Source organism: Pieris rapae, chromosome 22 (assembly GCF_905147795.1).
Source record: "Pieris rapae chromosome 22, ilPieRapa1.1, whole genome shotgun sequence".
Lineage (NCBI taxonomy): Eukaryota > Metazoa > Arthropoda > Insecta > Lepidoptera > Pieridae > Pieris > Pieris rapae.
The window spans coordinates 109,333-124,011 of record NC_059530.1 but is presented as its reverse complement, the minus strand read 5'-3'; the positions used below and the strand labels follow the sequence as shown (position 1 = coordinate 124,011).

The 14,679-nt window shown below is 34.7% G+C and overlaps 2 protein-coding genes across 6 annotated transcripts; one reads left to right on the top strand and one right to left on the bottom strand.

The window, feature by feature from the left end:
- The first annotated feature begins 867 nt into the window (after positions 1 to 867).
- Positions 868 to 4,621, top strand: LOC111001782 (juvenile hormone esterase-like). 3 transcript variants are annotated; one of them, XM_045633194.1, is made up of 5 exons: positions 868 to 946; positions 1,010 to 1,144; positions 1,363 to 2,391; positions 2,470 to 2,666; positions 4,407 to 4,621. In XM_045633194.1, the coding sequence occupies exons 1-5, from the start codon at positions 890 to 892 to the stop codon at positions 4,585 to 4,587; spliced, it is 1,599 nt and encodes a 532-aa protein (XP_045489150.1). In that variant the 5' UTR covers positions 868 to 889; the 3' UTR covers positions 4,588 to 4,621. The 3 variants fall into 3 exon arrangements, with proteins under 3 accessions (XP_045489150.1, XP_022127480.2, XP_045489151.1); XM_022271788.2 differs by having other exon boundaries at positions 2,470 to 2,634; positions 4,407 to 4,604; XM_045633195.1 differs by having other exon boundaries at positions 888 to 946; positions 999 to 1,144.
- LOC111001791 lies at positions 4,598 to 13,855 on the bottom strand. 3 transcript variants are annotated; one of them, XM_022271815.2, is made up of 10 exons: positions 13,816 to 13,855; positions 10,720 to 10,810; positions 10,293 to 10,527; positions 9,862 to 10,052; positions 9,451 to 9,638; positions 8,073 to 8,176; positions 7,157 to 7,309; positions 6,627 to 6,718; positions 6,200 to 6,360; positions 4,598 to 5,809 (listed from the first exon to the last, which is right to left on the bottom strand). In XM_022271815.2, the coding sequence occupies exons 2-10, from the start codon at positions 10,787 to 10,789 to the stop codon at positions 4,937 to 4,939; spliced, it is 2,067 nt and encodes a 688-aa protein (XP_022127507.2). In that variant the 5' UTR covers positions 10,790 to 10,810; positions 13,816 to 13,855; the 3' UTR covers positions 4,598 to 4,936. The 3 variants fall into 3 exon arrangements, with proteins under 3 accessions (XP_022127507.2, XP_022127506.2, XP_022127503.2); XM_022271814.2 differs by having other exon boundaries at positions 13,692 to 13,852; XM_022271811.2 differs by having other exon boundaries at positions 13,745 to 13,852.
- Between the last annotated feature and the right edge of the window lie 824 nt (positions 13,856 to 14,679).

Here is a 14,679-nt window from a genome sequence, read left to right as displayed (position 1 = left end):
ATTAAAAAATAATGAAAACAATGCTCTCTAACTGGCCAGTTCTAAACATTTTTTGCGTCACCCATGTAAGTAAACTTTGGTAAATTTAAATAAATAACAAATATTTCAAAACTATAAACTGTACATGTAATGTTTAATCTTCACAGTGCAAATTTTCATCTTCACAGTGAAAATTAATCTATTCTAACGAAAAACTTAAAGTACAGAGATATGTGTTTAAGTTTATGTGTCATAAATGTTAGGATATCTGTATTGTATATGTGGTGTAGGTATATATTAGCAGGCTACACTAGATAACTCAATAAGTTATTAAAACCTACATAACTAATAACCGAACGGATCCCTTAGCCTTACAGATGTACCCTAACACAAAAATAAAGTTTCTCAAAAGAAAGTTTACATTTATTTAGCTCACAGTTGATCAATATGAAAGTGAAATCTCAACAGCCAACTTTGCCTCTGTTTTCTGTGTTTGTACTTCGTCATCATTAATAAGATCATTTATAAAATGCCCAACTACAAACAGCAGTCCAAACGTCATACATACAACGGGTGTAATATATATCAAATATTCATGAAGTAATTAACTTCAAAATATGCTATATTTTTCTTCCACTGTAAGCGTGATAATATTTATATCAATGCATGCCGTGTACATATTTTCTGATAATCTACGTCACATTAAGTGTCAGAAAAATCGGATTTAGGGAAATATATAAGAATGTAGAAAGAATGCTGTTTCAAATGTTAAAAAGAATCTATTTAAAATTAAAATAATTCTATTACAGTATTACTATTTGAACCTACTTAATATTGATCGCATGACACGAAATTGCAATAAAATATTTCATTATTATGTCAATAATGTATGTAACTACACCATGAAACCATGTCTAATACTCTGTGGAATTTAATAATTATTACACTAATCGCGTACTATACACAGGTAATATATTTATTTATCGAACATTTTCATTAATATCTCAACTGTGTAAAAGATTTTTTATAGATTATTTACAATGAATGGTCACGACCAATGGTGCTCACCAAAAATGGATGGATTCGGGGATTGAGATCAGAAGAAGGGTATGACTTGTACTTGGGCATACCTTATGCAAAAGTAAGAGAGGATAACCCTTTCACAGTAAGTTATTCACCTGCTAAACCTACGCTGCACTCGTATCAATGTAAAACTATAAAATTTTATCATAGATAAACTGTGCTGAGTGCAAGGGAATCCCTGTTCACAATGCATAGCGAGAGCATATTAACTGTTAAATGTATATAAAATACGAAACAGAAAGTATCAAGGCGTTTGACTTTCATTCGTAAAAATATTGATAAATATTTGTTTTTTTACAGACTTCCTCGCCCTATCCTAGATGGAAGGAAATTTTCGATGCCAGCGACAACACCAAGCTATGTCCGCATGTGGAAGAGGCACTAAAAGTGCCTGTGGGTACACTTCAATGTCTAAATTTACATATATATGCGCCTCGTAAAGGAAAGAGACTTCCCGTGATCGTGTTCATCTATGGCGGCCAATACAGATTCGGCCATGCTGGTCGAATTGGAAGTTATGCTGTATACATACCAGAATTTTTCGTACAAAACAATGTTATCGTGGTAACATTCAACTATAGATCTGGTGCCTATGGTTTTCTTTGTTTAGATACGCCCGAAATACCTGGTAATCAGGGTCTGAAGGACCAAACATTAGCATTGCAGTGGATAAAGGAAAATATAGAGAATTTCGGTGGAAATTCTAATAGAATTACAATTTTGGGACACAGCTCCGGTGCCATGAGTACTGAGTTTCATGTCTATGCCAATCCTCATTTATTCAACCAATTTATCTTGCAAAGCGGATCAGCATTTGTACCAGGAGGCATTGGCGAGGCAGATACAAAGAAACCCATCAAAATAGCCAAGACATTAGGCTATGAAGCAACTACATTAAATGATGCTATAAAGTTTTTGGCCAAAGTCGATGTCCAAGCAGTTGCTACTGCAACTAAGTCCTTGGTTTTCAGGCCATGTATAGAAAAACGTTTCGCTGGAGTCAAAGGCTTTCTACACGAACATCCAGTCAATATGAAGCTAGATTTAAGTAATAAAACTGTTTTGATTGGAAACACTAAAAGGGAATATGCAAAAGAAATTTGTTTACCCTATAATGCTATCGATAGTAAAGATGTGGTTAAAATTAATTTGAATATAGGTTTTGAGCACAATGATGATATTGTTGATAGAATAAAAAGATACTATGATATACATGAAAAAGAGGGTCAAGATGAATATGAAAATGTTTTGAAGTTCTTTAGCGATTTATATTTCAACTATCCAACGGATCGGACCATTAATAAATACTTGGGTAGTGGAGCCAAAAAGGTAAGATAAGAACATTTTTAAATCGTTATCAGTGGGATGACATTTTTGATATCCGTATATATATATTCACTTTTACAGATATACCAATATGTATTTTCTTACTCTGGAAATAGAAATCTAATGAAGGTGATGAGAAACATATCTGTGGAAGCAACAACGCATGGCGACGATCTTGGATATTTATTTAAAATGACATGTTTGGAGAAGACGAGCGATAGCGATCAACTTTTGGTTGACAGAATGGTAAAAATGTGGACCGATTTTGCGAAATATGGGTAATTGTAAAGCTTTATTCAGATATTATTACATGTGGCACAGAGCACTGCTCTCGAAGCTTCCAGCCTATGGGCTTCCCGAGAAATTATGCGATTGGATCTCCAGCTTTCTGGCCGATCGGAGCATCAAGGTCGTCATCGACGGAGCATGTTCCGACCTTAAACCCGTGAACGCTGGGGTCCCACAAGGCTGTGTTTTATCCCCGACCCTGTTTCTTCTGCATATCAATGATATGTTGCAACTTAGCAACATTCACTGCTATGCGGATGACAGCACTGGGGACACTCTTTACACTGGCCGGGCAAGTATTTCTCGGGCAGATGTCGATGAGTACCGGAACAAACTTGTGTCTGAAGTAGAAACCCTACTACGTGGAGTCTCTGACTGGGGCAGACTAAACCTAGTCCAATTTAACCCCAAAAAGACACAAGTTTGCGCGTTTTCCGCTAAAAAAACACCCTTTGTCGCTACTCCTCTTTTCGAAAACACTCTCCTTAAAGCCACAGCCAGCATTGGAATACTTGGCGTTGACATATCGAACGACGTTCAGTTTCGCGGTCACTTGGAGGGAAAGGCAAAATTAGCCTCCAAAAAGCTCGGTGTGCTCAGCAGGGCGAGACGGTACTTCACTCCGGGCCACCGCTTGCAACTATATAAAGCGCAAATTCGGCCCCACATGGAGTACTGTTCCCACCTTTGGGCGGGTGCTCCCCAGTACCAGCTTCTTCCACTTGACCGTATTCAACGAAGAGCGGTTCGAATCGTTGACGACCAAAATCTCTCCAAGCGGCTTGATCCTTTGGCGTTGCGTAGAGATGTGGGGTCTCTCTGCATCTTCTACCGCATTTACCATGGAGAGTGTTCAGAGGAGTTGTTCGGATTAATACCTGCAGCTGAGTTTCATCATCGGACGTCGAGGCAGAATACGAAATTCCACCCGTATCACCTCGACGTCCGCCGTTCCACAACTGCGCGTTTTTCCAGGCAGTTTTTGCCGCGCACCACCACTCTGTGGAACCAGCTGCCAACTGAAGTATTTCCGAACCAATTCGACTTAGGGTCCTTCAAGAAAAGAGCGTACCAATTCTTAAAAGGCCGGCAACGCACTCGCGAGCCCTCTGGCATTGAGGGTGTCCATGGGCGGCGGTATCACTCAACATCAGGTGAGCCTCCTGCCCGTTTGCCCCCTGTTCTATAAAAAAAAAAAAAAAACATATAATTAATATGTCATTCTATAGGATATTCATTTGTATGAATACCGCGGCTACTGATGACTTGTTATCATGTTCGATTGTTAATTATGAGGTCTTTCTTTCAAATTCCAAATAAAATCATAAAGTACAATATTACTGAATAAGGTGCCGTTACGAACGCTGTACGTTTCGAAAGTACCTCTCTCTGCCTCAAACTCCATAGCAAGGCAATAATACTTTTATTAATTTTATGATAAATTAAATAGAGATAGTTAAATATACTAAAGGGTAAAATATAGCTTTCATATTTTGTTCCGTAAAGTTACTGCTGATAAGTCTTAGCGACCGACCTATCGACATAAAATAAGTAAAAAAAGTCGTTATGCCGATTTACATACAGCATTTACAGCCTCGGCATTCGGGCTGCCCAATCAGTGCTCGGGTCAAAGAAGATTCCTAAGGTTGGAGGAAGAACATAAACTTCCTTCCGCCACCAGTCGTTTACTGAATTAGAAGGAAAATATATGAATAAAGGTATATTTTCAGAGACCCAACGCCCAAAACATCAAATTTGCTGCCAGTAAAATGGGTGCCGACCACTAAACAAAGGAAGTATCTCATTATAGATACTGTAATGAGGATGGACGATACATTGCTCCATGATAGAATAAAGTTTTGGCGCAATTTATATAAAACATACGAAAAATTTGTTAAATGGGAAAGTTAGAATAAATAGATTAATAAACAAAGTATTTATTTCAATTTGAAGTTTAAAAAATACATTTCACAAAAACGTTTAACTGCAGATGACACATATCCCACGCTAATAAAAACAAAGTCAAAAACACAGAACCTGTGACTGCAAAAGTTATATATGACATAATTTAAATTAAAACATTGTAATGAAATATTTATTACACAATGAATTTTGAAGCCGAGACTAACCTAATACAAATCCTTGGCTGTGGTACATAACTTTACATTATGTATATATAACCACCAGTCTAAAGATTCTAAAAAACATTATTTTTTTTTAAGTTTTATGTTCTAAAGATGTTATTAATAAATGCACAGAATCACGTCCACCAAACTCGTCCTTCGTTTTGGCTATTATGCTCATTATCTCTGTTACTATAATTATTTCTAATATTATAAACACTCCTATCATTATTGTTATTCCAGTCATTATGACTATTTCTATAATTATTACTATTTCTGTCGTTATTACTGTATCTGTCATTATTACTATTCCTGTCATTATTATTATTTCTATCATTATTATTATTCCCATCATTGTAATTATTTCTTGAATATGTATAAGAATCATCATTCTGATAATCATTATTATTTTGATTCGAAGAGTCTTGGGGATAATTTTCCTGATATTGTTTGTTTGAATTTTTGTCTGTCTGATAGTAATTCTGTTGATTTTTCTTATGCATTGTGTCATAACTGTCATAATTTATATATTTAACTGTGGTGGTTGCATATGTGTGTCTGGAATTTTGATTATAATCAGTGACAGAATCAACATTATGAGTGTTTTGATTATAATTAGATGTATCTGTATTTTGGTTATTTTTTCTCCTATTCTGGTTAATACTTTCTGTCCTCGTATTATAGCTGTCGAAACTTTGATCACCGTCATAATACAACTTCCCATCATTTTGATTTCTTGAATTACCAGTTTCGTGTGTTTCTCTTCGTTTATTATCGTTGTTATTAGTAATGCGTGTTGAGCCTTGATTATTTTGATTCACATTTTGTGAATTAACGGCAGTTCGTTTATTTGTTTGATCGCTGAATACCACAGCTGAGATAAATACTGGATTTGCGATTGCGTATAGGGCTGGAGTGCGAGGCGCCCCGCAGGATCGTCCCAGTGAGGTGACGGCTACCACCCTCCAAACGCAGCCATCTTGAATTTGTGCTGGACCACCTGAGTCGCCCTATAAAACATATTTAGATGATTCAAATGGATGGTAAATGCAGGTTCAAAATACTCGTTGTTAATGTACCAAAAAGATGATAGTTTGCAAATGCCAACGAAAATTGTTGCTGAACCTATAATATGCTATTATTTGTACTTTAAAGTATGTATTTACTCTAAACTTATTCATTAAACCTCTGTAAAACTAAAAAAGCACAATAAACTGTCACATTGCACAGCGTCTCGAAAATGAGAGGGATATACTAAAGAGTTGTTAGGTAATATCTGGAATAAAGAATGTATACCAATAATATTGTTAATGAAAATATTATCCGCAAAATTATCTTAAAAAATTATTTCCTTCAAGTCTTTACAATTTTAAAATAACATTAATAGTATATAAATTAACCTGACAAGTATCCTTGCCCCCATCCATTTCTCCAGCACATATCTGCGTGTCCCTGGAGGGGCCTTCGGGTATCTTTCTAGAGGTCCCCAACACCTCCCGACACTGGGGCATGTCCCACACGGGTATCGATACACTCCGGAGTTCCAGGGATTGGTCACCGCCTGAAAAATATTAAATTATTATATTGATTCAATATATTTACAGACTTATTTATTACAATGATATTTTAATAAGCTATTCCGTAGGTAAGCCTAATAATATCTTGCAACTGTTATTAATAGAAGTACCAGCCATGCTCTATTAAAATGAAAAAAATGGTATTGGATATATTTACAAAAAAAACAATCAGATCATTTTATTTATGTCATTTTCATGTAAATGCCTAAAGCGTTCTATAAGGTATGACACAAAAAAATAATAAACTTACCAAATTCAGTCTTGCCCCATCCAGAAGCAATAATAGGCTCTCCGGGGGATGGAGGTGTTCCCAGACAAGCCGGTCTTATAACTTCAGAAAACCTAAAACATAAAACCATTGGTTTTGCTGGCAAGGTTCTAAGAGACTTATCTTGATGTATGCTTCTAAAAACAGTTTAATATAAAACATAGCTTGAGAGGTGATAAACAATAATCATCTGATGCCCTTCAACCATTAAATAAAATGAGAGACGACAGTAAAACGATTTATCAATGTCGGTAAAATATTTCAATTAAGACATTAAGAGAAAGATTTATAATCTAGCAGGAGCTTTAAAATCAGTATCAGTTTGAAACTGAAGCGGTTATAGTGATGGTCTATCTGGCAAATCGGCATTGCGTAATTAATTTGTTTTTTATCTTATAGTAAAATTTATAGAAACAAAATAAATATAAAGGTATTTATTTAACGTTATTTGAAATTTGTATTTTTCACCTCAAAAAATTAAACAAGTGTTATTTTTAATTTACTTTACTTACGAAACGGATTTAGCCATTTTGATGAGTGCAATATCGTAGTAGGATTTGGGAAGTTTGTAGTTCGGGTGTCGAATGGCCGCTAACACTTTGACTACTAATGCTCCCGGGTCATTGAGATATGAAGAGCCAAGCTGGACGGCATGTGGTGGACCGCTGAAAACAATGGTTCCATCATAAGTGTGTGAAGTTCCTTGGTGTAAAAGATGCGCACTTTTTTCGCAGTCTTTGAATTTAGTTTTCTTCAAATAAATATCTTATAGTATAACCCGGCAGACAGAAGCTACGTTAATGAGGTGGAGTTTCCAAGGACCTCTAAATAATATTGGTTCAAATTTGAACGCAATAAGCACGAAATAGAAATGCGAAATATGCTAGAGGACGCTAAGGACCACAAGGGGCTGTGTAGGCATTGATGATGATGATAGTATGAGATTTAAGTACATGTATTGACGTATAGATAATGCATCCCACGAAGACGCGCCCCACTATTCCTTCTAAACGTTTATAGTATATGTGTGCAAGCTTCCGTCAATGTTGAGTGTTATCAGTACACAGGCACACTACAATGAACCGCCGACTGTTCGAAACTGACACTCCGGAGCAAACTCCTCGCTCCACCAAAAATGAGTGGGGCGCGTCTGTAAACTGTAAAGCTCGTCAAAGGTCGTAACAGATTTATATGAATTTAATTAAATATTTTGTATCAAAAACCTTTGGAAAATAATTTAGTCATATTCTTAAATCAAACTAGTTCCCACTTCAATTTTTTCGAATCAATTTCGAAGAAGAAAAGTCAGAACGTTCCGACATAAATAAATAAAAGTTGGAGGGCAGTTTTTTTACACCTAAAATATATTAATAAATAGGATGATTGAAACAGACTAAACTGTAAACGAAAGCGAGAGGAAGTACTCACGTTTGAACATTGTTATCTTTGTCCTGATAAGCGCAGTGCGCCGCCGTTAGGACGTATCTGTCGCTGAGCAGGCTGCCCCCGCACTTCCATGAATACCCAGCAGACTGTAATCATATTTCATAATTTTATGTCGTAGTCTGAGTTAGGTCAGTTAATAAAGCATTTAGTATATTCATTCCGTGATGACCAGTGAAACCGATGATGTGATAAATCAAAATAAATAAAGTAAAAAAACACATTTTGACATTACCTAGCGGTGATCTCACAAAAACATACTTTACAATATATTAAAAAATATGCAAGTAATTCTCTTATCTCATAGCTCTATTTATTTTACAATTTACTGTTACTGCAAGGTTAAGAGGCAAGTAAAAATAAACAAATAGAGTGGTTTTGGATTCAGTCCACTCTTCCTTTTTTTATGAAAATGTTTGACCGTGTCGTTTTGCTTGGCATAACTGTCTTCCGATCACAGCTTTAGGCGTTTTATTCACTTTCAGGCCCAGGCAAACTAGTTGGTGAACTCACTCCGGGACAACATCTTAACCTTTATCTACATGAATGGAGTAGTGCAGTCATTCCGGGGTCGGAGCTGCCAAATGTCAACTAGGAGCGTTGGATGCTATTGAGAGGCAGGCTAAGCGAATTCTAGACGAGAATTCACTTGTTGAATCTCATCTCCTAAAACTTCACCATCGCCGTACAGTTGCCCGACTTTCAGTCTTTTAAAGATTGCACTCCGAAGAATGCTTGTATGGAACTACACAACCTGATCACGTCATCCCCTTTCAAATAGCGCTCATCTAGCCATTGTTGTTGTCATCCCCAGGTATTGCATTGCACGATTTGGATCGTCGCTTCTTGTAAAAACAAAAAAGCAGTGCAACGCCTTGCTCTCATGCAAGACAGTTTAAAATGCTTCAAATTTAATAATTTATTGCATTCCTTATGTAAATATATAATATATTACACGTGACACGTTATAATTTATTGTAATAAGGACCTTGATTAGGAACAGCAATGTTGTGGGAGGTTCTCCACTACTATACACTAATATACATTTCAATTCCTACTATATACATTGTTTAATTGTTTTGGCTTAACATTGCGAAAAAGAGAATGCACTTAACATTATTAATATACATAACTTTCATAAATAAATTAAGTCTATCAGTCAGATACTCAGAAACGGTGTAATAACACTTCTTATTTAATAATTTATCTAAAGATTTGGTATATCTGAAGTTTATTAATCAATTATTTATTCAGTTATTTAATCATCATCTAAGGCATAGTGAGAACACATTGGAGAACCAATAGGCCGCATCTCATTTAGCATCAATTGGAATCTCACAAACAAGAGAAATAAGAGTCTTACGTGTATCTTTGGCCATCCAAGCAGGGTCATATGTGGAAAGTCCTTGATATTGACGATCACTCCTCCCACCACCAGAGGCACTTTAGAGGGCAGGCAGGACGTGACGTTGACTTTAATAGGGCGTGGGGACGGTACGAGGGGTATCGCTTGAACTTGCTTCACGTCTAGGGACTTGTATTTATCGCACACTGAAATTTTATATATCAGGTTTTTTAATCAAGATCATTTGATGTCCGGTCAACGGATGAACGCCATAAGGCCAACGTTTTTTTGTTTTTATTTGATTTTAGGCGAAACAAGTATTGTCTGTAGGAATTGTCTGATGATTTACTTGTCTTTGAAGATGAGTGATGGCGATACCCACACATACAAACTCAACCTCAAAACTGCAAGAATGAATGAGCTTCTTACTCTTTTCAGCTAAATCAAGATGTCTTCTCCTTTCAGTGCTACTCATATAGGTTACATCGGGACCAAGTATTAGCTCTGGGCTCTCATAGGCCGCGGTCGACGGCGGCTTGTTAGTTATAGGCGGCCCATTAGCCACGGCCGGTTTGACTCCGGGCCGATTCGCATAAGGATTCTGTGTTGAGTACCTATTACTGTAAGAGATTTAAACACTTGTTTAAGGTCGTGTCATAAATACGCGCAGAAACTTCTTATTTACAATACACCATTGGTAATTTCTCCAACCCTTAATTTTTCTTCAATTATATCAAAACAATATAGCCATTGGGGTGGTGTTTGACCTTTTCCCTTTAGTTTAAAATAATTAATGAAACAGCGAGAATGCAATAAAAGCAAAAAGAGTTTTAACAAAGCTATTTTTAATTTTTGCTTACTTGTAACCGTCGTTTATGAAATGTACTTGATCATTTTTGGAAACATCTTTTGGGTTTTTTGGCCTTTGTGTCCGTTTCGCGCTAATGTGACTAGATTGAATTGGAGCTGAAGTATGTCTGGTCGACTCTGTGGCATAATTCAGTCTGGCTTTGCTTGTGGCTTTTCTAGTCTTTTGTGTGACGTCATAATATGGCCTAGACGTCTGAAGGAACGGCTGGAGGCCGGAAAAAATATCTGAAATATATAAGAAAGATGTTGAAAGCCTTTCTGGTTGTTCTTATGGTATTGTACCGAAAAATAATTATTACGAAATATATTTTTGCTTTTCAGTTGATAGTTCTCTCCTCGATAGTGGATAGGTCCAACAGTCTGCCCTGCATGTCTTTCCAAGCATTTTTTTTAAATGTCATTTGGGGAGAGACTTACCATAATATTGACAAGTAATGTGCGTCACACATACAAATAGTAGCAGTGAAGTGTACCCAAAATGCACCATTTTGACATTTTAAACCGGTTCCTACAAAAAAAAATCAACATCAAGTCGTAAAATTCTTATGTTTAGAGAATTCAAGATATCATTTTCATTACGCCTTATGTCTACATAAAAATTAAAAGTATATGTTTTGCAAAATTAACACGAACAGAAAGACTGGGACTTAATAATGCTTAGGGAACCTAAAAAAGGGAAGGTTTCGTTAGGGCAGGAGTATTAGTAGTGTACTTCCTTTTTGGTTCTTTTCGGTTTTGAATGGTGAACTATTACAATCATAGACACGATCTCTGTGTTTCCCTCTTGACCAGACACAATAAAACGGAACCCGTCCTAACCAAACTTATACAAATATTAAGTAAATATTGGTTAGATTATAATCATTTAAATTGAAATCATTAAAACAGTGCAAACTAGTAATTATCTTATAAAACAATTATTTCCTAAGCGCTATGTCGTAATGGCCTTGTGTTTTATAATTGATGACATTAAACTATTATTACTAATACAAAAGACCCACGGTTCATACTGTACTTGGTTTTTCAATATAAAACAATATATTTTATCTAAATATATATTTAATCTGTATTAAACTATTACTGTATTACAATTATTGTATTATCTCTTCCTTTTAAAAGTCGTACCTCATAATATGCATATTACAATCTATTAAACTCTTAATACGGCTTCAACACAAACAACATACTTAGCAATTACTTAGTTATTTTTATGTTGTTTACGATATGGTTTTAAATTACAATAAAAAAAGAGTTCAAAACGATCCTGCGGTCATCTTATTAAGATGCAAAAATATGGAAAAATACGATGTTTGAAGCGAGGCCATAGTTTTATTTATATTTTTTTAATATAAACATCTATGCCAGTACTGTAACGACTAATAAAACTATCTATTTTATACACTGCGGTAGCCAAACCGGATTACATATGTTACAAGTTTTGTCATTACAATCTATTTATGAATTGTTCTCCTAAAGTGATAAATGTGATAAAAAATAATAACAAGAATGCTGCGCATTTAAACTCAAAGCTTCACATAGGATAACACTCATTTTATTTGCAAGTACTAAAATACAACGTTTGAGAATTATTGTTTTTTATATAACAGGGCGGGAGGCTATTTTCTTGACCCTTACTCGAATTGGAAACACTTCAGAGCTGGTTCCACATACCTACTGGTGTAATAAGGCTAGGCAGCTGGTGATCTGCAACAACTGCCTAGCTTATTTGCAGAGGTTAGGTTTTGTAAAAATATTATATATCATTGTAATAATAGAAAAGTCAAAAGCTTCTCTATTAAACAACTGTTAAACGATGAGAAAAATAAATCTCTTCTTGTGATCTAAAGCTTAAAAGTTTTTTTGCTTGGTAGGTTGATACGTACACTACACTTGAATTAAAAATTCCTATCAGGTTGTGTTCATTTATATTAAATCACCATCATGATAGTAGATTATAGTGATTAAAGTCATCACACTTGATTAGCGATAGACAGGGAAGAAAAAATAATTGATTATTACGTAATACGTCTTTAAGATATGTGTTTAGTAGAATCTAATAACTTGTTACAGAAATTATGTAACATTTAATTATTTAATAACAATAATTAAATAATTGTTGTATAAACATATCTGGAAATACGAAAATGTTATAAAACACTCAAAGACAAGTAAATTCATATAAGGATGTGAGCCATACTAACATAGCATCTATACTAACTAATAACATATTATATTAATAAACCTATTGGAAACTTTAATACATAAATTTTAAGTCATTGTAGAGGACGGATGACCTTAGGTTATATAAATAAAAAATGCTATGTATATTAAAGTTTTACGATTAATTGTGTTGATTCGTACGTTTCAGAAATTTTACGGATTTCGACTGAAATTAAATTCAACCAGCTCTGGGCAAAAACGCAGAATTGATACGTTGCTATGCCCTACTCAGTTCCTAATTGAATTCGAGATAACCAAATTACGGAGACTGTTTCTACTATATAAAGTAGTAGACAGCATCGTTTGTTTATAGAACAATGATATCCTTAAAATAACTTTGATTACGTATATTTCATGCATAGGAACCGTATTATCCATATTATCAACCTGAACTGTAAAATAACCATGTAGCTTAAATAATTGATAAACTGCGTTTCAATCCGGTATCGGTGCATTTTATTTTAAAACTTTAAAAGAGCGTGGCCGAACTTAATGTGATTTTCTGCCCGGTTGCCCCCTGTTATCTAAAAAATAAACATTTAATCTACATATCAATGTAAAATGGAAATACTTAAAACTGGTTGAACGAGATTGAATCTAGAAGGACGTATTAGCGGAAATTTATATACCGAACTGGTCAAGAGATCTTTTTAAATATACAACAAGTGTATAAATGTCGTTTTTATATATTCGCATGATCTTCAATGAAAGAATCAGATTCTAGACTTAGATTTGAACATCATGTGCCGTTATTTGGAGGTGCTTAATCTAACTCGTAACTAAATCGGACGTTTTATGACACAATATTAACCGATTTAAAGACATTGAACTCTTAATTAATTTACATTTGTCTGAATTTATGCGCTTATTTTTTTTTCAAAGACAATCGTAACTTTAACATTAAAATGTACAATTATAAGCGTCTTTTTTATTTACCCAGTCAACCAAAATATTACCCAAGTCAAACAAAATATCAAAGTACTTCCAATTTTATTGAATATAAAAATATATCCTAACAATTGAAATGTAGTAAAATTATACCAGAGAATATTAATGATAATTATGACAATAGAAAATTTATTGCTGGTTTTGTAAAATAAATTGTCGAATTGTAAACATTTATTTATAAAAACAATTACACTTTAAAGTATCTAACTAATATTACTTACGACTATTTTAATTGATTCTAGCATTGAATATTATACTGTACTACAACACTTGCCTTTACACTAATATAAAAATGTAATAACCAGAAACACTTCACTAAACTCATGTAATCACTAAATCACTTACTTTTTCAGTGTGTTTATACGTCTATGTATAAAGTTACACTAAGTGATCGGTGACGCAAAACAATCTGCGCTGAGTGAGGGCTGCCAATTATAAGTTTTTATAAAAATCATTGTTCCGTGTAACGGGAATATAAACATATTAATGTGTTACTTAAATTTAAAAACATCTTAGGAAATTATTGACATTGTGACGCGCCTGTTAGTCCAAGTCACACTATGAGTCTTGGCCTCCGATTTGTGCCTATTTTTTAGATCGCGTGATGAATCATGTGTCTTTTAGTGTCAGCCCTAGATAACCGGGCGCCATTAACAATCTACAGACAGCCCCAGTAGCAAGTTCACCATCATTTAATAACCATTGGTTTAAGTTACAAAATATCCGAAACAAAATTAAAAGTGCATACAGTTTAATAAAACATTGTTTATTTATTGTTACATTTTTACGACTATATCGTTTAGGATAAATATTTTATCGACTATATCATTTAGGATAAATAAGAGAGGGAAACTAGAAAACTGGCAATCAAAACGAGGTCGAGGGCATACTATATTATGTTTTTTTTTTAATAACACGGGGCAAACAGGCAGCAGGCTCAATAGATATCATCAGAAGTCATACCGCTGCCCATAGACACATACATTTCCTTAAGAAATATAAACGCTCAGTTGAGAAACGACGCACGTCGAGGTGATACGGATGGTATTTTGTACACTTAACATCTGAGTTCACATTGGTATTATCGTATTCGCTTTATTTAAGCACCGCTAAGCTCGTTAATTGCTCCACGCATCAAGAAAGTTGTATCATCATTCAATGTACAAGGTATTTCCCGTCGCCCTTCGATTTATATGTCATTAATTTTTG